This window comes from Cercospora kikuchii (assembly GCF_019650295.1).
Source record: "Cercospora kikuchii DNA, contig_00006, whole genome shotgun sequence".
Taxonomy (NCBI): Eukaryota; Fungi; Ascomycota; class Dothideomycetes; order Mycosphaerellales; family Mycosphaerellaceae; genus Cercospora; species Cercospora kikuchii.
The window spans coordinates 1,146,095-1,162,478 of record NW_025408587.1 but is presented as its reverse complement, the minus strand read 5'-3'; the positions used below and the strand labels follow the sequence as shown (position 1 = coordinate 1,162,478).

Genomic DNA, 16,384 nt, shown 5'->3' with positions numbered 1-16,384 from the left:
GGCAAACATCGAGAAGCCGCCACTGCCAATTTGATCACGCTATTGATTGGCGGTGCTCTGTGCTCGACGCCTTTTCCCACCATGATAGTGGCCCCGCACGCGAGTGGCCTAACATGCGAGGCCGCACGCGCCTGTGCGAGGGCACTCAATGCGAGGGCACTCAACGCGCGAAAGAGCACGTCCCTACCTCGAGTCACTATCGATACTTCCTTTCGAACTTTTTCCAAAACAAAACCTCCGGCCCATAGCCCAAATATGCTGGAAGAACAGACTCTACCTGAATACGAGCAACGGAAATACCACGAAGTCAACATCGGAGATGTTTACAGAGACAAGTATCACATCATCGCAAAGCTTGGGTACGGTGCCCACTCGACCGTCTGGCTGGCCAAAGATAAAAAGTATGTGATTTTGTCTGCCCTCAAAGACCTGACTGACCGCGCCTAGGTCCAACAACTACATCTCGATGAAAGTCTGCGTACTTGAGACAGAATCTGAGTCTCCAGTGGCTAATGAAATTCGCATCTTGCAACACGTCGACAAATGCGCTCAAGCTGAAAAGGATCAAGGGTCTCCAGGCATGCTACTAACCCGTCGCGCATCTGAGATCTTCAGTATCCCCGGCAGACTCGGTCAGCATCAATGCATCGTCTCGAAAGCCGAAAGCGCTAGTCTTCATGCGCTGCAGGAAGCCGCAGCATCGGGCCCAGTTCTCTTGCCCTTGATCAAACCTCTTCTACACAGACTACTTTTCCCTCTCAGTCGGCTGCACCATAGCTGTGGCGTGGTACACGCCGGTAAGCTCGGACATCTCTGTGCATAGGACTGTTCACTGACACGGCATCGACAAAGATCTCTCCCCTACAAACATCCTGACCGAAGCTCAAGACCAAAGCCTGTTTCAACAGATCGAATCCGAACTTGCAGCGAACCCCATTACACCAGCATCAAGCAACGGCACCACAATCTACCCTTCGCTTCGCACCATTCGAGGCATGACCTCCTACCCGATAATCACCGACTTCGGCAAAGCCAGATTCTGTGCCCCCAACGGAAGCACCGAGTGGTGCATGCCAGACCTTTACCGCGCACCAGAAATCCTGCTCGGCATCCCTTGGGATCAGAGCATAGACATCTGGTCTCTCGGAATGATGGTAATAACCATTCCACATGCGCACTAGTACATCCCACTGACCTTTCCAAACACCCAGGCCCTCGACTTCATTACTGGCGAACCCCTTTTCGACCCCATCGACCGCAAAGACAACACATACGTCCTGCCCCTTGCACTCTCACAATACATCCGCATCCTCGGTCCTCCACCTCTAGACCTCATACAACGTGGTGGACGAGCAGCAGAGTACTTTGACGATAAAGGTACGCGCCTCACTGGCTGTGATCAAGACCTATCTCATCCAGCTATCATATAGACAATATTCGAAAAACGCTAATACAGTTTCTCAAGGCAACTTCCTTCTCGCTTCCACTCTCCCGACCTCACCAATCCCTCTCAAATACCTTCTTCCAACGGACTTCCCTTCGGAGAAAGAAAAAGAACTTTTCCTCTGTTTCCATCGCAAGATCTTCCTTCGGGACCCTTCCAAGAGAGCGACGGCGGAGCAGTTAGTCGACGATGAATGGTTGCTCTCTATATTTGACGAATGACTGAAGGCCCATCAATCTGGCAAAAAGGCGTGTCAATGGGAATGGGTAGCTTGAAAGTAGTCGAATGAAGAACTCTGTCTGTAAGCGACATTAAACATTCGATTCGGGCATCTACACACTTTGCCCTCTCACCCTCCTTTCTATGCATCTAGTCTGCTACATTTCGAGCTGCAGTCATCACCACAACATCTCCGACGAACTGGTCCTCAGACCCAAGCTACTCGTACTACTACTCGCGCTCCTCTGCATGTAAAACGCTCTGATCGGTGAAGGTGGAGCAACAAGGGGCGAGCCACTCGGACTCTCCAGCTCACAGCCACCACCAAAACTTGCTACTCTCGCTGCCGATCCTCGGTTCCTCGACGGGGTGCGAACAAGAGCAAAATAATCTCCACTACTGCTGTTGCGTTTGTGGAGTCACTTTCCCTTGCCTCCCGGAGGAGCAAATGGCTTCTTCGAAGGAGATTGCGAACGCGACTGTGCTCTCGAACCGGACTTTTGGGGCAGTTTTGTTGGAGATCCTGAACGGTCGCTCCGAGAAGAGGACGACGAAGAAGTCGGTCGGGCTTGAAGTGCGTCGTCGACCTTGTCCGCAGCTTCTTCGGCCTTGCTGGCAGCCATGTCGATAATGGCGCCACTTCTGCCCATAGCATCGGTGTCCTCGTCGTTCAGACTTGCCACAGACGCGTAAGACTGATCACCAGTCTTTGGTGCCTCATTTTCTTTGTTCGACTTTTGCTCGCGATCGCTCTCCCAATCGACCGGCATACCATCCTTGACTCCCGGACGTGAGTCCTGAGAAGCCTCGAGTACAGCATCCTGCTTGCTCTCACTTTCTGCGTTAGAAGTGCCGTCAGCGGGAAGGAGATCCTGCTTGACACCGCCGTCAGCCGGTGCTTGCGATGTACCGTCTTGTACACGCTGCTTGATGTAGTCGATACCTTCCTCGTGGACTTTCTCGGGACTAAAGTCATCCTGCTTCTCGCTCACGCGTGGAGAGTTGGCAGCGGTATCCTCCTGGTCCACTGATTCATTCTCGAGATCGTTCTCGCTCTTGAACCATTTGTCGTCGCGAGGGGTCGAGGCACCGCTCTTTTTGCTTGGTGAGGATGTGCCGTTCGTAGTGGCAGGCTGTAGCTTCTTGCCTTGCTGCTTTGCCTCCTCCACGATATTCTTGCCGGCTTGCTGAGCGTTACCTGCTGCCTTCTTACCAGTCTGCTTGGCCTCCTCAGCAAGATCCTTGCCGGCTTGCTGTGTGTTGCCAGCCACCTTCTTGCCGGATTGGTTGGCTTTGGACGCCGCGTTATCGATCTGCTCTTCCAAGTCCTGGATCTGACTGCTGAGTTTGCGGCCAGCCTTGTAAGAACCTGATCTGAAGGCCTGAACGTCTCGGCGCAGCTGTTCTTGGACATCTTTACGATCCAGCTTGGCAATTTTGGCCTCGAGTCTCTTGCCTGCCTCCTCGACCTTCTCTTCGGTCTTCTTCTCGCCTTCCTTGGCAGATTCGACTACTTGCCTGGGAGAGATGTTAGCAACTCACACATCACGAAACCCGAGGTCAGCAATCGTCAAGTCTGATACTTACTTCGCGCCTTGAGAAGCAGTTCGTGGCTTGCCTCTCCTTAAGTAGGCCTTGTAGAAGAAACGTGCGAAGAGGAAAGTCAGAGGAGCCAAGTAGAACAAGTTCAGAATGATCGCGAAAGCCTCTCCAGACGTATCGATGCAGTTGACGCGAGTCCAGTCAGTTCTCCAGCGCGTCTCGTACTTTGGCACGCCTGGGATGTGTTCCTTGAACTCCTCAATCTTTTGCTCCATGATTGGATTTAGTGGCTGGTTGCGCTTATCGTGGACATTTTCTGCCAGCCCTTCCTCGCCGAGCGCTCGGAGGAGCATCTTCTTGCCCAGTGCAGCCCAAGCAATGGCAGAAGGAGTGGCCACGGCCTCGGAGATGACGGAAGTTGCGGATTGGGCTTTCGATGTAGCGCTCGATACCACAGAGGAAATGGTGTGTACGACCTGGTATGGAGTTGCGATTGGGATATCATACTGCACGAACAAATGCGCCGCGGCATATGAGGCGCCCCAAAGGAACTGAGCAATTTGCAAGGATGTCAGAGATCGCTTGATCGCCTGTGGCACTCGGTATCCGAGAGCGCTGAGAGTGAAGTAGGTGTACATCAACCCGTGGATGAAGGAGTTGACGAAGACGAACATCCAGATTGGCGGGCTCATGTAGCGAATTCCAGCCCACATGCAGAGCATGGCACCTGCGTGGTGGTATGTCTGTAAAGTAGCGCTGCGCTTTCCCTTGGCCAGGATGATCAAAGTGTCGACAACCTCGTAGAATTTGCTAATGTAGAAGAACCAGCCCCAGAATGCCAGGCCCTCGTTCCACAAACGACCAAAGTCGGTCGGGTCTGGATTGCCATCGTAGCCCAGACGAATGACAGTGTTCTTGGCCTCCCAGATGTTCAGTGTTGTGTTGAAGGACGTCGCATCTCCCAGTCCTCGAGGCCCGTGGATCTTGCACAGCGCATCCGCCATGCCTGCCATGCCGTGCTCATTGTTGAAGCCGGGCCAAGTGTGCGCAAATGCTCTGCACATGGCCAAGAAGGTCGCAACCGAGTAGACGGTCAGGATGGCATTGTGCAGGACGACGAAGTAGCGGAACCACCATTGTCGCGCGACGGCCCAGGGCTTGTGTTTGCGCTTCCGGTTGTAGGCGTTCAGGAGGAAGACAGTGACGATGTAGGCGGAGGCAAAGGCAATGGGAACCTGCGGCTTGAGGGCGTAATTGAAGAGGTCCTTGTCAATGCCGAACGGCGCGCGAAATGAGCGTTCTCGTACGGGCGGCAGCAGCGTATGAGGCAGCGGTTCGGGGCGCAAGGCGGAGAGAGTGAAGGAGGGCCATCGCAAGTAGACTTGCGGGCCCGACATGGCGGCGGCGGTGGAGTGTCGCGTGTCTCGGTGGGTGGTGGTGCGGATATCGGTGCGTTTCAACAGCGAGACAGCTCGACGCGTGGGGAACGACGCGATCCCAGCTGTGTGCGCCTGGTGCTGTGTTTCGGGCGGCGCGGCGTGCGGTGGGCGATCAAACTGCTATCGCATGGTGCGGCAAGGACAGGATGGGGTGGGAAGAAGAGAAGTGGAGGGTGGTGAGGGCGATGATGGTGCGAAATGCAGGCTGATTCTGGGAATTCGGCCGTGTCGCTATCGCATTGCAATCGTCGGCGCCTGGTCGTGTGGCTGGAGAGCTTCAAATCCCGTCACGCAAACATCACATTTCCTGTCTGTTGACGCCGACGTCATGGAGCGAGGCTTTAATTTTCCCCTTCTTCATCATCATCACTTTCGACAAACAAAGCCATTGCAATTGCGATGACGACGAACACGCTTGCCATGTTCCGCTCCACTTCACTCCTGCTCTTCTGCATATCATCCGGCGCATCCGCGTGAGTAGTTGCAGCGCAGCGAGATCCATTTTACTGTTCCAAACAAGCTCTTCTGCACCTCCTGCACTCTCTCCTGCTTGCTTCAGAATCAAGTCAAAAGCCACTTCCAACTCCTTCCCACATTTCCCACCTCTCCAACTAGCGCCCTTTTCATCACTCAGCCTGCACCAATCAATCATGTCTACCACCACTCCCAACAACAAGAACGGAGCTCAAGGCGAGAAAGCTGCCGAGGAGGTCAAAGGCGGCTTGAGAGGACTCAACGTACGTGGTTGCCTTATTCTGCAAGAGCATATATTCACGTAACCATGTAGAGCTTGGCCGAAGGCATCCGCAAGAACATCAACACTTTTGCCGACGACCTTATTGGCAACAAGAAGACCCACGAGTCCACAGGGTTCTCCAATGATGCCAAGTTGGCCGGCAAAGAGGTCGAGAACACGATTAGCGGCAATTCGACCACTACCACCACGCATCCCACGGCAACGACTGATGCCGCTGCACCGGTGCCTGCGACGAACGCCACGGGTGCACATGGTGTGAGCGATTCGACGACTGCGGGCCGTCCGCCAGCACCTGCTGCTGCTCCTGTCGTGAGTGGTTCGACTCCTGACAGCCATGCTACTGGCCAGCCTGTTGTCAGCAAGTAGGTGGGGCAAATAGAAAGACGAACAGTTACGACGAGCACGAAGTGGAAGAAGGTGATCTGATACCCTAGAATGAGCTACGCGATGGAGTAAAATTCTATACACTCTCACATTCAAGTGATCCTAATTCCTGCTCGCCCCCGCTCCACAATCGGTGCCTCCCAAATTGACTAGCTGAGATCTGCTTCTCGACATGAACACGAGGCGTGAGGTCCAGTATGTGGTGGAAGACATACATATTGAACATATCCAACTGCCCCTCGTCGGCCACGCTGGAACTTTCCCGTGAACAGCAACTTTCGCTCTCAGGCTGTCGATATTTCGCTCTAAAGCTCAGACTCCGCGTCGCCTGATGCATGATCCTGTCCAACTCTCCCGGCATGCTGCACACCAATACTCGGACCGACTAACCATCGCATCAGACCCTTGCCGCTCCTCCCCCGCAAGCACTTCTTTCAAGTCATCAGTAGCTTCTCGTAGCTCAGCCAGCGCCAGGTTGGCCGTCTTGTCTTCGCCACCTGGATTCCAGCGCGCTACAATACTCCAGGCGCTTCAGCTTGAGTGCAACACTGTATCGCTTCTTCCCAGTCGACTGATTGTGTTGCCAAGAGGACCAGCGTTGTCATGCGACCGTCGCGGGGAAAGGAGCCGTCGGCTAGCATATTCCTACATGTCCTGATGCGTATGTCCAGCTTATCGTCATCGTAGAGCTGCGCAGCTTTATTGAACCAGTCACAGAACTGTTGGTCAGTATGTGGAGTCATGATGTTGGAAAGTGGCAAGGAGTGGGTTTCCAGGAGCGTTGTATTACGGAGCAGTGGTCGCGCGAAGTCGGTGAGTTGGAGTAGCAGTGGTATCTGGCCGTCGACTGAATATGTTCCGATACAGTGGTGAGGCCTATAAAGTACAAGATGAATTCTTGAGGTTGCAAGTGAAATGATATCGGAAGTGAAGCACCATGTTTGGATTATTGGTTTTCGAAATACACGAATCTGACGATGGACCGGCGAATGAGATTGAGCGGGAACCTCGAGAGCGTCAAAGGGCGGAGACAGTTCTCAGCACATAGTAGACAATCAGAGCACACTGGCAGCGCTTTTCCTCTGGGAGAGGATGGGAAGTTGCAGCGGAGTAGGTCGAAAATGTGGCAGGTGCGCGACGCTTGTTTTGACCTCACTTCATCACAGGTGGCGCACTTCTGCCCGGATTACCAACCATAGACTCTTCTTATCCTTTCTATTTCTGCCAGCCCAAGCTTTGGTAGTGTAGATGCCTTGACATGCACCTAGTTTTGTGCGAAGAACAACGAAATGCCAAGGAAGTAACGGATAGGCAGACTTTGGGCCGAGAAACAATTTCGTGATGCACTGCACCTCTTGATCCTTTCGAAATATCTTATCGTATCAAAGGCATTATTCAGATTCAAGTCGAAGTCTGACGGCAGTTTGCGGCCTGCGAGTCACCCGTTGTGAGGTTGTTCTCACGTGTCTGCCGATGTGGGCAATTTACGATGTGATGAAGTTCAACACTTTCACTCAAATGAGATCACTGGTGATGCCGCATCACAAATCCTTCAATGGAGTACTCTCGTTCTGCTTTCCTTTGTCTCCATGCACTCGTACTTCTTCCTTCGCAGCGGCCTTGTCTTTTTCGAAATACGCAACTTCTTCGGAGCTCATATCTGCAAAAGAAGAAATGTTAGCACTCTTCCCACCCTTCAAACACCGCATCATACACACTCTTAGCGACCAAATCCGCTTGTGTCTTTTTGAAATTGAAGCCAAAGCCCTCATGGCTGTAGTCTTTTGAATTTGCTTGATCTTTGTGGTATTTGACCCTCACAAAACCAGCATCTTCACTCCCAGGCTCGAGACTCAGGCTGACAAGAGCATTAATAGTCGCTACTTTAGGGATAATCTTGAAGGTCCAGCTCTGTTCGTTCTTAAACTGAATCAGATTGTCCTCGTTCTTGATGATTTCGTAGCCCTCATTCTTGGAATCCTTGAAGAGCTTGGGGAGAGCAAACCACTGGCCAGCCATCTTGTAGCGATCGTTGGCGTAGACGAATTGATCGTCATATACACAGTCTGGAGTGTAGCGTTCCACACGCTTGATCGTAGGCTGGCAAGAATAAAGGGCGATAATGTCGTCGATGAGAGCTTGGCGAGCTGGAGAGAGGGGAAGAGACGCTGAGGGGTTGGGTTTCATGTCTTCGGTTGTGGTTTGTTGGCGGACTTCATGCTGCTCGCCTGGAGCGTTGGCCGGGGCTCCGGTTGCGCCGACGCTGGTGGAGGCCATTGTTCTTGTAGTGTTTATGAAGGGAGAAAGTCTTGTTTTGAAAGATGGATTTGGGACCCTGACTGGCCTGAATCTCGATGATTGAAATGTGCGTGAGATGATGGGTTGCAACCTCTTAGCCTGTTGCATGAATGTGATTGAGGATATTCGAAGCGGTGCAGGAAAGGACAAAAGGTGGTATATACTCGACCCATCACGATTCATAGAGAGCTCTATGTCTACGCGTCGTTGTGACGTGTAATGATCCTGCTACGTGCAGCTCTTTGTGTCTCGGTGGCGGCCATCCCGACTACGCGGTGAGCTACAGCGGCTCGATTCGAAGATTGCGGGCTTTCATCTCTCCGGAGCGCGTGCGTTGGATGTGTCGATGACACATCGTTGATTGATGAAGTGCTCATGTGCAAGTCTTTCTGTCTTGATGATGTGCGCTGATGACGCAAGGGCACGTCTCCAATAGGGCAATGCCAAGCTCTCAGATAAAAATTGAGAGATCGTGCTTGTTGATAGTATGAGTACCAAGAGGCAGTGTCATCTGCGGCATGACATGATGGCATAAATAAAAAACCGTTTGTCGCTCAAGCAGAGAAGTTGGCTTTAGTGGGGCAAAAATTACTCCAAATCTTGGCAAAAAGAATGTTTTCTCAAGGTCGTACCCGGAATCTGCATTGCTATTAGGCACTGCGGGCTTTTGACACAGAGTGAATGAACGTACCGAACCGCTATTACAATGTTAGGACAATGTGACAATTTGTAACGAGGTACGTTAAGGCTTACGGGTTCCCGGAAAGTTCTGGTGAATCAGAATCCGATGTGATAACCGCTACACTATACCTTTAGGCGGGTCAGTGCGAGTTCTCAAGATGTTTGAGACATGTGCGACACTTACAACCACGAAGGTGTGCAATCATTGGTGGATTGATGACAACGCAAATTCAAAACCGTATATGAAGCTGACATCTGAAGGTGCCGAGCTTTTGCCGAACAAAGAGCGATCGCAAGAGGCACGAGAGAAGTAGAGAAGTGCGCTCGCCTCCATCAGGCTCTCAATGGTGCAACAATTCGAAGAGTGCATAAGGCAGCATGGTATTCTCGAATTCATGAGTTCCACATCACCGCTGATCGGCCTGTGCTAGATCCTTCTCCAGATGACGGCTATCAAAACACTCTTGTCACAAGCTTGGAAGCATCCAAAATGCAGAGGCTGCACCAACTTCACACCTACCTTCCCCTCGAGACCCGAGAGTGCTCCACGTCGACTAGATGCGCGGAGCACTACTACCACGGAGGTACCTTCACGATGAAGTCGTCTGCATCTGCATCGAGGGTATCTATCGTGTTTTCACCGGGGTACGAATTATCGTTCATGTCGTCATTGGTGGCTGGAGGGCTGACCGCACTGCCACGAGAGCCATGATTCGGGTCAGGGCTCATGGGATGTAGTCCGGCAGATCGCAAGTTGCTTTGGTGCGAAGATCCTACAAGCGAGCCGAGGGAGGGTTGCCTTGAGGGAGTCGAGGGATCTTGCTGAAAGCCGGTGGAAATTCCCTTCCGTGCAGCACTCCCAGAGGTCCCTGAAGCTGGGCGTGAGACTTTGGTGCGAGGATGAAGGTGAGCTGTGCTTGGTGCAGCAGAAGCATCTTCAAAAGTGGCACTGCTTCTGGCTGCTGGACGTTCGCTTGATCCGGGAATGAGGCCACGGTTGCTTCGTTGAGCTTTCTGTGCTACGAAGGGGACAAGCGGCAGCGCACCACCCGGTGCAGCTGGAGGTGCGACCTTCCGGACTTGATGACGCTGAAGGGAGTCGACTGCTTTCTTTATAAGGTCTGGTTCATCGAGAAAATCTGCGGTCTGTAGGAAATCGCGATGCGTATTCCGGAAGGACTCCAGGACACGTGTTTGTGCAGGAGAATGGTGTTCTGAAGTCGCCGAGTCTGTGGTCAGACGCTCATATTCTACCTCACTCAATCGTGAGCGAAGGATGCGCTCGGCGGCAATGTTTCGAAAGCTCATCTGAGGTCCATCGACTTGCAGATTGTGCTCTGCAAACCATTCGTGAAGAGTGTTCAGACGCACCACGTGTCTCGTGTCTTCGTAGCTTCAAATAAAGCTTACGAAACCAGCAAACTTTCTTTTTCGTCAGTACGAAAGGTCAATCGTGAAGTGTCAGTGACGTTGAGAACTTACAGTGGACCTGACCTGCTCTTTTGCCTTCGACTGAGTCTGCACTGCTGGCACCTGTGCATTTACAGCAGCAGAGTCTACAGGCTGAGTGGCGTCACTGGAGATGGAATACTGAGGTAGCGGCGGATGTACCCAGGCCTGCGACTGATCCGGTCGAAATGAGCCCCGAGGGTGGACTCTGTGGGACGCTGATCATGAAGCGGCCGCTTTGCAGGCGGTTCACTTGTCAAAGATTGAGAGTCCGTAAACAGTCGAGGAACGGAGGGCCGAGCAGGAGCGGGCAGAAGACGGTGCAAAGGACGACGTCGCGAGGTGTTCGTCTGGTCCGCTGGAACTTGGGGAGCCATTGGGACCCATCCGCTTGAAGATCACCAGGTGGCGGCCGAAGTCGAAGGAAGAATGAATGTCGGACGAAGCCGACTTCTGGTGGTGAGCGAAGTGAAGGGACATGACTTCGGTTGCTTGAAGTGAGCACAGTCACTGACTCTATCACTTGGTCTAGAAGTGACCATAATTAGTTGACAGCTATGAGCTGGGCCAACATGATCTCATGAGCAGACGTCTGGCCACTTTCTGCATGAACTTGGACTCTGCCACCTCTTTTGATCCGTCCTTGATCTTGACTACAACCAAAGCCATGGCAAGATCCAGTCCCAAAACCGGCCAAAGCTGGTGATCAGCAGGTCACCAATGCAGACAAGCAGAATCAGAATCAGAATCATGGCGCATCGACTTCTCATCCAGTCATTGGTAATGATGCAAGCAAGCGAATCAACAAGACTTCCGTTCAATCTCAGACTCAGGCTCGCAATGCAAAGCCGGCGGAATCCTCAAGCGCGCCAACATGTCAGGATCGCTCGTGGGTGTTTCGCTCGCTATCTCTCGCGGCAGAGCTGACGATGATGGCAGTTCTACGATTCCAAAAGAAGAGGCGAAGGCCGACAGCAAGAAGTCTTGCACTGGAATGGTAGCCGGCGATAGCCACCAAAAAGTCGCCGAGAGCTCGACTGCTTCCGAGCCCAAGGCTAGCGGAGAATGGGGCGACATCTACGACGACATCAGTGATGATGACGAAGAAGAAGATGATGATGAGGAGGACGAAGTAGATGGTTTCGACGATGCTGCGCGACCAGGACAGACGGCGACGCAGTATGGCTGGCTTTGAGTCTTGAAACGAGGGCACGGGTCGTGGCGCCACGAAGAGATCTCATATTTCGAGACACAATGCTTTGATGCTGTCGGATGGGACTCCGAAACGACTGGGGGCTATCGGCTTGCAGTGGGGATATCTTGTCGTTAGGATCGCGCCAAGTGCACTTTCTGACCTGCAGCGAGGTGCTAACCCCCAAGCATGCTGCAGCGGTGGAAGCGGCGCGCCCATGGATGTCGTCTGGAGGCGAACAGGTGATGATTAGCATCGCGCGTGCGTGCCTCGTAGATATAGGACGCCCGCCTATCATTTTTGTCAATGTCAGACAGCAAGTGCTGTGGTGGTGGAAAGCTGCACGCGAGGCTGCTGTTATGATCTGTACAATCGCTCCACTTGAGCCTCATGATCGTGTCGAGATCTCTTTGACAATGTTGCAGATCCACGTTGGATTCTATACAGGACGCGTGCTGTGTTTGGAGGTGTGAGCAGAGAGCACGGCTATACAGCGGTACAAGTATTCGCTCAAGCCATCGACGCCATGAGGACTTGAAATTACTGTGTTATCGTGACGTACACGCTGCCAGCGACTTCCCTCCGAATGTCGATGCAGCCAGTCTTCGAATTCCATGGACACGAATCTCACCTTGCGCAAAGCTAAGCAACGGAAAGCAAAATACACCACAACACAACACATAGTTTCGTCGTTGTTGCGGCATAATGATGAACGTTACAGTAGCGCATGGATTAGTGATCGGGGATTGGCTGGCTGGAGGGATCGCGGATTGGTTGGGATGAGAGGAGGGAGAAGGGAAAGCTTTCGGGGTCGGCAGTCACCTCCGAGCGGTCCTTCTCTTACTTGGGCACACGGCCAGGATATGTCAGCTTGCACCCTTCGCCTGCCGACTCTCTTCCTTCTTCTCACCCAGACGATTCGCGCTCTGCTCACCTGGAGCTATTCATCGGCTCTTCGATCGCTCAAATCGACCGTCAAATGGTCCGACACTTCTCTCATCACCATTTAATGGCGCTCTCTTGGGCCTTTCATCGCATTGCCCCGTTGTGGGCAATGCTGCGGCGTGATCGGGCGCAAAGTTGCTGAAGCACAGCGGCTTTGGAAGCCTCACGAAGCTACCTGGACCCACCACACAACACAACACGGCAACGCTGCACAGCATCACTCAAAGGACTGAATATTGGAAGATACTGCTATATCCAGGCTATCTTCAATCTGCTTCAATGCATAGGATGCGCCTCACAGCTGGTGGCGACCCCCGACCATCAACAGAACAAGACTCACGGACGCCAACGCATCTGATTAGATTCACACTACGGCCAACCTCGATGCACGAGATATCAAACCCATGGCACAAGCCGAGTGATCGGATCGATGTGCAGACTGTTGCGAACACAGGTGCCTGGGATGGTGTTGGCAACAAGCCACCAAAGCTATGCGTGGCGGTCTAGACCACTCGCGGCGACGACGACCATCAACAACACAAGAACACGCAACGAATCTCTCACAATTGCACCTCTTTGCACTTGATGCATTCCCGTCGGCATTAGAGCTCTCATGCACGCGTGAGCTGTGCACGCCAACCGTGTGATTCGCTGCGCCCTCCCACCGAAAGCCGATGCCCGCCTCCGACGCGATATGGCCTCGCGCTCTCAACAAGGATCGCGGCAAAGTGTCCGAGTAATGATGATGCACGATTGTTCACATGGTCGAGACACGCTCACTCGCTTTCGACACCTCAAACTGGAGACTTCTTTGTTACTACTATGTCCTGGCCATACGGCGATGTTACTCGACTACTTTCCAAACCTACAAGCCTCAACTGTGGCAAGATCTAGTATGGGACCATGCTGCCATCCACCCGTCGCCCGCACCTGGTAACGCCTGGAACCAACGCCGCGGATCAAAGAAAACTGGTTGATACAGGCGTTGATCGTATACTCATAAATTCATGCGATGGCCACTCCCATCCTGCTGGTACTTTTATGCTGAACCCGTCTCAGAAACATCGCTGGCTCTCAAACTCCGCCATCCCTCGATGCCTCATCTCAGGTCCATGCTGTCGCCCCGAATCTCCCGCTGGTATTCATTCGCATCATCACCGGACCCGGTGGGAGATGCGATGCCATTCGCCACATACGACTGCTTGCGCATGTCGGAAGCGGTCCGCGGTGGCAAGAAGCCAAGCTGTCCACCCAGTGACGAGGTACGACCACCATAGCCTGTCGAAAACGACTGCGCTCTCGAGGCCGGCTGCGATGCGAATCGAGGAGAATTCAACCCCGACCCGTCGCTGCCTATCGAGGGCGAAGGAATGCCCGGTCCTGGGACGCCCATGCCGATGCCAGCTAAGCCCATAGCTGCCGTCCTGGCAGCCTCTTGCGCTTTGTTGTGGTTGTACATGTGTATGGCCGAACAAGTGCAGCCTTGGGTGGGGTCGTGCGCGAGAGCTTGATGTCGCAAGCTGGAGAACAAGTCGCGCAGCTCCCGCTCCTCGGCCCTTAACCTGTTGTTGGTCGCCGTAATGTGTCTAGCTGACTCTTCTAGGTCCTCGGTGTGCGTCTTCTTCTTCGCTCGACATTTCGCCGCCGCCAACCGGTTCTTTTCTCGATACTTTTCACGCTTCCCGTCGACCTCGCCCTCGCCGTCATCATCATCATCATCATCATCATCCTCATTCGCGCCCTGCGCCTTAGTACCTTTCGCGCCCTCCTTCTTCGCTCTCTTCGCTTTGGCATGACGCTGATTCGCAGCATTGCGTGCGCGCTCCGACTTTGCGCTCAACGGCGGCTCGCCATTCGATGCTGTAGGGAATTCTTTGGGCGGCGTGTCGTCTGGCGGGGTGATCTGGCCAAACTGTTGCGCCACGCTGGAAGCTCGGCCATCGAGTATCTCCGATTGCATCGATTGCGCATGCAATGTCCGCGGTGACTTGGTTTTGGCCCACGAGGTCGAAGCTGGCGTTATACCTGCATTCTGACCGAAGAAGATGGGGTTGTCTAAAGGTTCTGGATGCAAGTGGTGTGATGCATCACCGCTGAGGCTGGTCAGTCTACTTGGCCGTCAGACACACGGGGCGGGAATACTCACCCTGGGTGATGGATGGGTCCGAAATCCGGCTGGGTGCCATGCGTGGTGTTGAACATGTTCAACGAGGCAATGTTGCGCTGCATATTCTCGTATTCGTCGTTGCCGGTGTCGTCAAAGGCGAAGTCGGCCTGCGGCTCAAAAGCAGCGTCGCCATATCCGGGCTGGTCGTGTCCGGGATGCATTTGGGGCGACGAGTATCCTGGTGGTCGCTGAGAGTAAGTACAATGGACGGTGCGCACAGGCAAGCAAATTGCCGCGGTGGCAAATGGAGCTTCGGCCTGCTCTTGTTTCGGGCTGCTGCGACTGTGACTGCTGTAGGAGGAGGCCTGAAAGCCTGTTGTGCAGTCCGAGCCGTGTCGTGTGTGCAGTGGAAGAGCGTGCGAGCACTGCGGGCGGGGTGTTCAATGGTGCGCGTCCGTGAGTGTTCGGTGGTCGAGTTGGTGTTTGCGCGGGTGTGGCGAAGGACCATGGAGCTGCGTCCGACAGCAGAGGTGCGTAGGTCCTGAGCGAGAGGTAGGCACACGCAGCTTCCGTGCAGCTTCCGGCTGTCTGTCGATCTGTCTCTCTGTCCAAGGGGCCCTGGGGTGCGCACTCACCGAGCAGATTCTCTCGCGCCACGCGCAGTGCACGAAACTCTGCCGGAGCTGCTCCCGCTGCCAGCGCCGATACGTCAACCACAGCGTGCGGGCGCTCGATCGGCGATGTCTCCACGCTCGACTGCGATGGACAAGCCACAGGCCCACGGCCCCTCCGCCCGCCCACTTTTCTTTCATCACTGTGGCCGACGCTCGCGTTGCACCATTTCGCCTGCTGGAGGCACCTTCGCCAGCTGCACGTCGCCTCGACATGAGCACTTTCGGAGCGTCGAGCGAGGCCTCGCCCGCCGTCGCTGTCGCTTCTGCTCGTCGTAGGAGTCTGCACATGACCCCAGATCTTGCTGAAGCTTAAATGGGATGCGGCTGAACATACCCGGCGGTGCAGCCGGTACAAACACACGACTAACACGCGTCGCGACCAATCACGGGCCCGTGATGTTCCTCAAGTGCATGGCTCGAATGAACATCGAGGCATCTTGAGCGGAGGCTGCAGCGGCAGAAAGCAGCGCCCGGCCTGTGGTCATCATCGAGCCCTCTAGCTCATTATGCACAGCTTGCCGCGGGCCATTGCTGCTGCAGAGACGGAAGTCGTGTACTCGCATTCGCCTGCCATTTGCCGTGCATCAAGGCGATGCTCTTCAGTCTGTAATGGTCCAACAGAGAGAGCGCTTGATGCATAGCAAGCCACAGCGTCGGTATGATGGACGCTTGTCATGACATCGACATTGTTCGATATGACGCTCACCTCACACTGCCCGCACAAGCATATATTGCCCCTGGTCGTGCCCTCATCGTGTCTTTCTCGGACATCTGCACAAACCCTTGACGATGATGGCGAGCGCCGACAGCAATCGCAGGAATCACCCGCTGTGTACTGCATGGCATGATTGTTAGTTCAAATAGGAGTAGGACTTGTATTGTGTACCCGCGCTGAGTGGTAGAGCCTCAACCGGCTCATTACAGTCTACTGTCGGCCGGGGTGACCGTTGCGACTACGGTCCCTTGTAGCGCTGAAGAAGGATCGTCTGCAGGCACCACGTAACGCAGAATACAGTAAGTGTGAAGAGAAATTTGAGCTTGCCTTATCGCAAGACATCGGCGCCTCGGTCGCTTTCATGTGCCATCGTCGCTGTGCCCTCACGGATCCGACTTTTCATTCCACCGCCACCACCGAGCCACGTGGAAGACACAATTTTGACTTCGATTCTAGCGTCCGAAACGACAGCAGGAATGTCAGGGCGGGCCGTCTGCCGCGCCCAACGCTGCGCTATTGCTGCCCGCTCTTCGCAGAC

The 16,384-nt window shown here is 53.9% G+C and overlaps 7 protein-coding genes across 7 annotated transcripts; 3 read left to right on the top strand and 4 right to left on the bottom strand.

Annotated features, from left to right (window-relative positions):
- Positions 1 to 255: 255 nt before the first annotated feature.
- CKM354_000937400 (uncharacterized protein) lies at positions 256 to 1,665 on the top strand (the record flags this gene model as incomplete). The annotated part of the gene is made up of 5 exons (XM_044804793.1): positions 256 to 401; positions 448 to 797; positions 853 to 1,154; positions 1,212 to 1,377; positions 1,466 to 1,665. The coding sequence occupies 5 exons, from the start codon at positions 256 to 258 to the stop codon at positions 1,663 to 1,665; spliced, it is 1,164 nt and encodes a 387-aa protein (XP_044660728.1).
- Positions 1,666 to 2,082: 417 nt separating this feature from the next.
- Positions 2,083 to 4,602, bottom strand: CKM354_000937300 (uncharacterized protein; the record flags this gene model as incomplete). The annotated part of the gene is made up of 2 exons (XM_044804792.1): positions 2,083 to 3,181; positions 3,251 to 4,602. The coding sequence occupies 2 exons, from the start codon at positions 4,600 to 4,602 to the stop codon at positions 2,083 to 2,085; spliced, it is 2,451 nt and encodes an 816-aa protein (XP_044660727.1).
- Positions 4,603 to 5,294: 692 nt separating this feature from the next.
- On the top strand, positions 5,295 to 5,767 carry CKM354_000937200 (uncharacterized protein; the record flags this gene model as incomplete). The annotated part of the gene is made up of 2 exons (XM_044804791.1): positions 5,295 to 5,381; positions 5,432 to 5,767. The coding sequence occupies 2 exons, from the start codon at positions 5,295 to 5,297 to the stop codon at positions 5,765 to 5,767; spliced, it is 423 nt and encodes a 140-aa protein (XP_044660726.1).
- A 1,559-nt stretch (positions 5,768 to 7,326) lies between these two features.
- Positions 7,327 to 8,062, bottom strand: CKM354_000937100 (uncharacterized protein; the record flags this gene model as incomplete). The annotated part of the gene is made up of 2 exons (XM_044804790.1): positions 7,327 to 7,445; positions 7,504 to 8,062. 2 exons carry the CDS (start codon positions 8,060 to 8,062, stop codon positions 7,327 to 7,329), a joined length of 678 nt encoding a protein of 225 aa, XP_044660725.1.
- Positions 8,063 to 9,337: 1,275 nt separating this feature from the next.
- CKM354_000937000 (uncharacterized protein) lies at positions 9,338 to 10,600 on the bottom strand (the record flags this gene model as incomplete). The annotated part of the gene is made up of 4 exons (XM_044804789.1): positions 9,338 to 9,910; positions 10,175 to 10,186; positions 10,247 to 10,421; positions 10,467 to 10,600. The coding sequence occupies 4 exons, from the start codon at positions 10,598 to 10,600 to the stop codon at positions 9,338 to 9,340; spliced, it is 894 nt and encodes a 297-aa protein (XP_044660724.1).
- A 487-nt stretch (positions 10,601 to 11,087) lies between these two features.
- CKM354_000936900 (uncharacterized protein) lies at positions 11,088 to 11,408 on the top strand (the record flags this gene model as incomplete). Its single annotated transcript, XM_044804788.1, has 1 exon — positions 11,088 to 11,408. One exon carries the CDS (start codon positions 11,088 to 11,090, stop codon positions 11,406 to 11,408), a length of 321 nt encoding a protein of 106 aa, XP_044660723.1.
- Positions 11,409 to 13,449: 2,041 nt separating this feature from the next.
- Positions 13,450 to 14,678, bottom strand: CKM354_000936800 (uncharacterized protein; the record flags this gene model as incomplete). The annotated part of the gene is made up of 2 exons (XM_044804787.1): positions 13,450 to 14,443; positions 14,497 to 14,678. The coding sequence occupies 2 exons, from the start codon at positions 14,676 to 14,678 to the stop codon at positions 13,450 to 13,452; spliced, it is 1,176 nt and encodes a 391-aa protein (XP_044660722.1).
- Between the last annotated feature and the right edge of the window lie 1,706 nt (positions 14,679 to 16,384).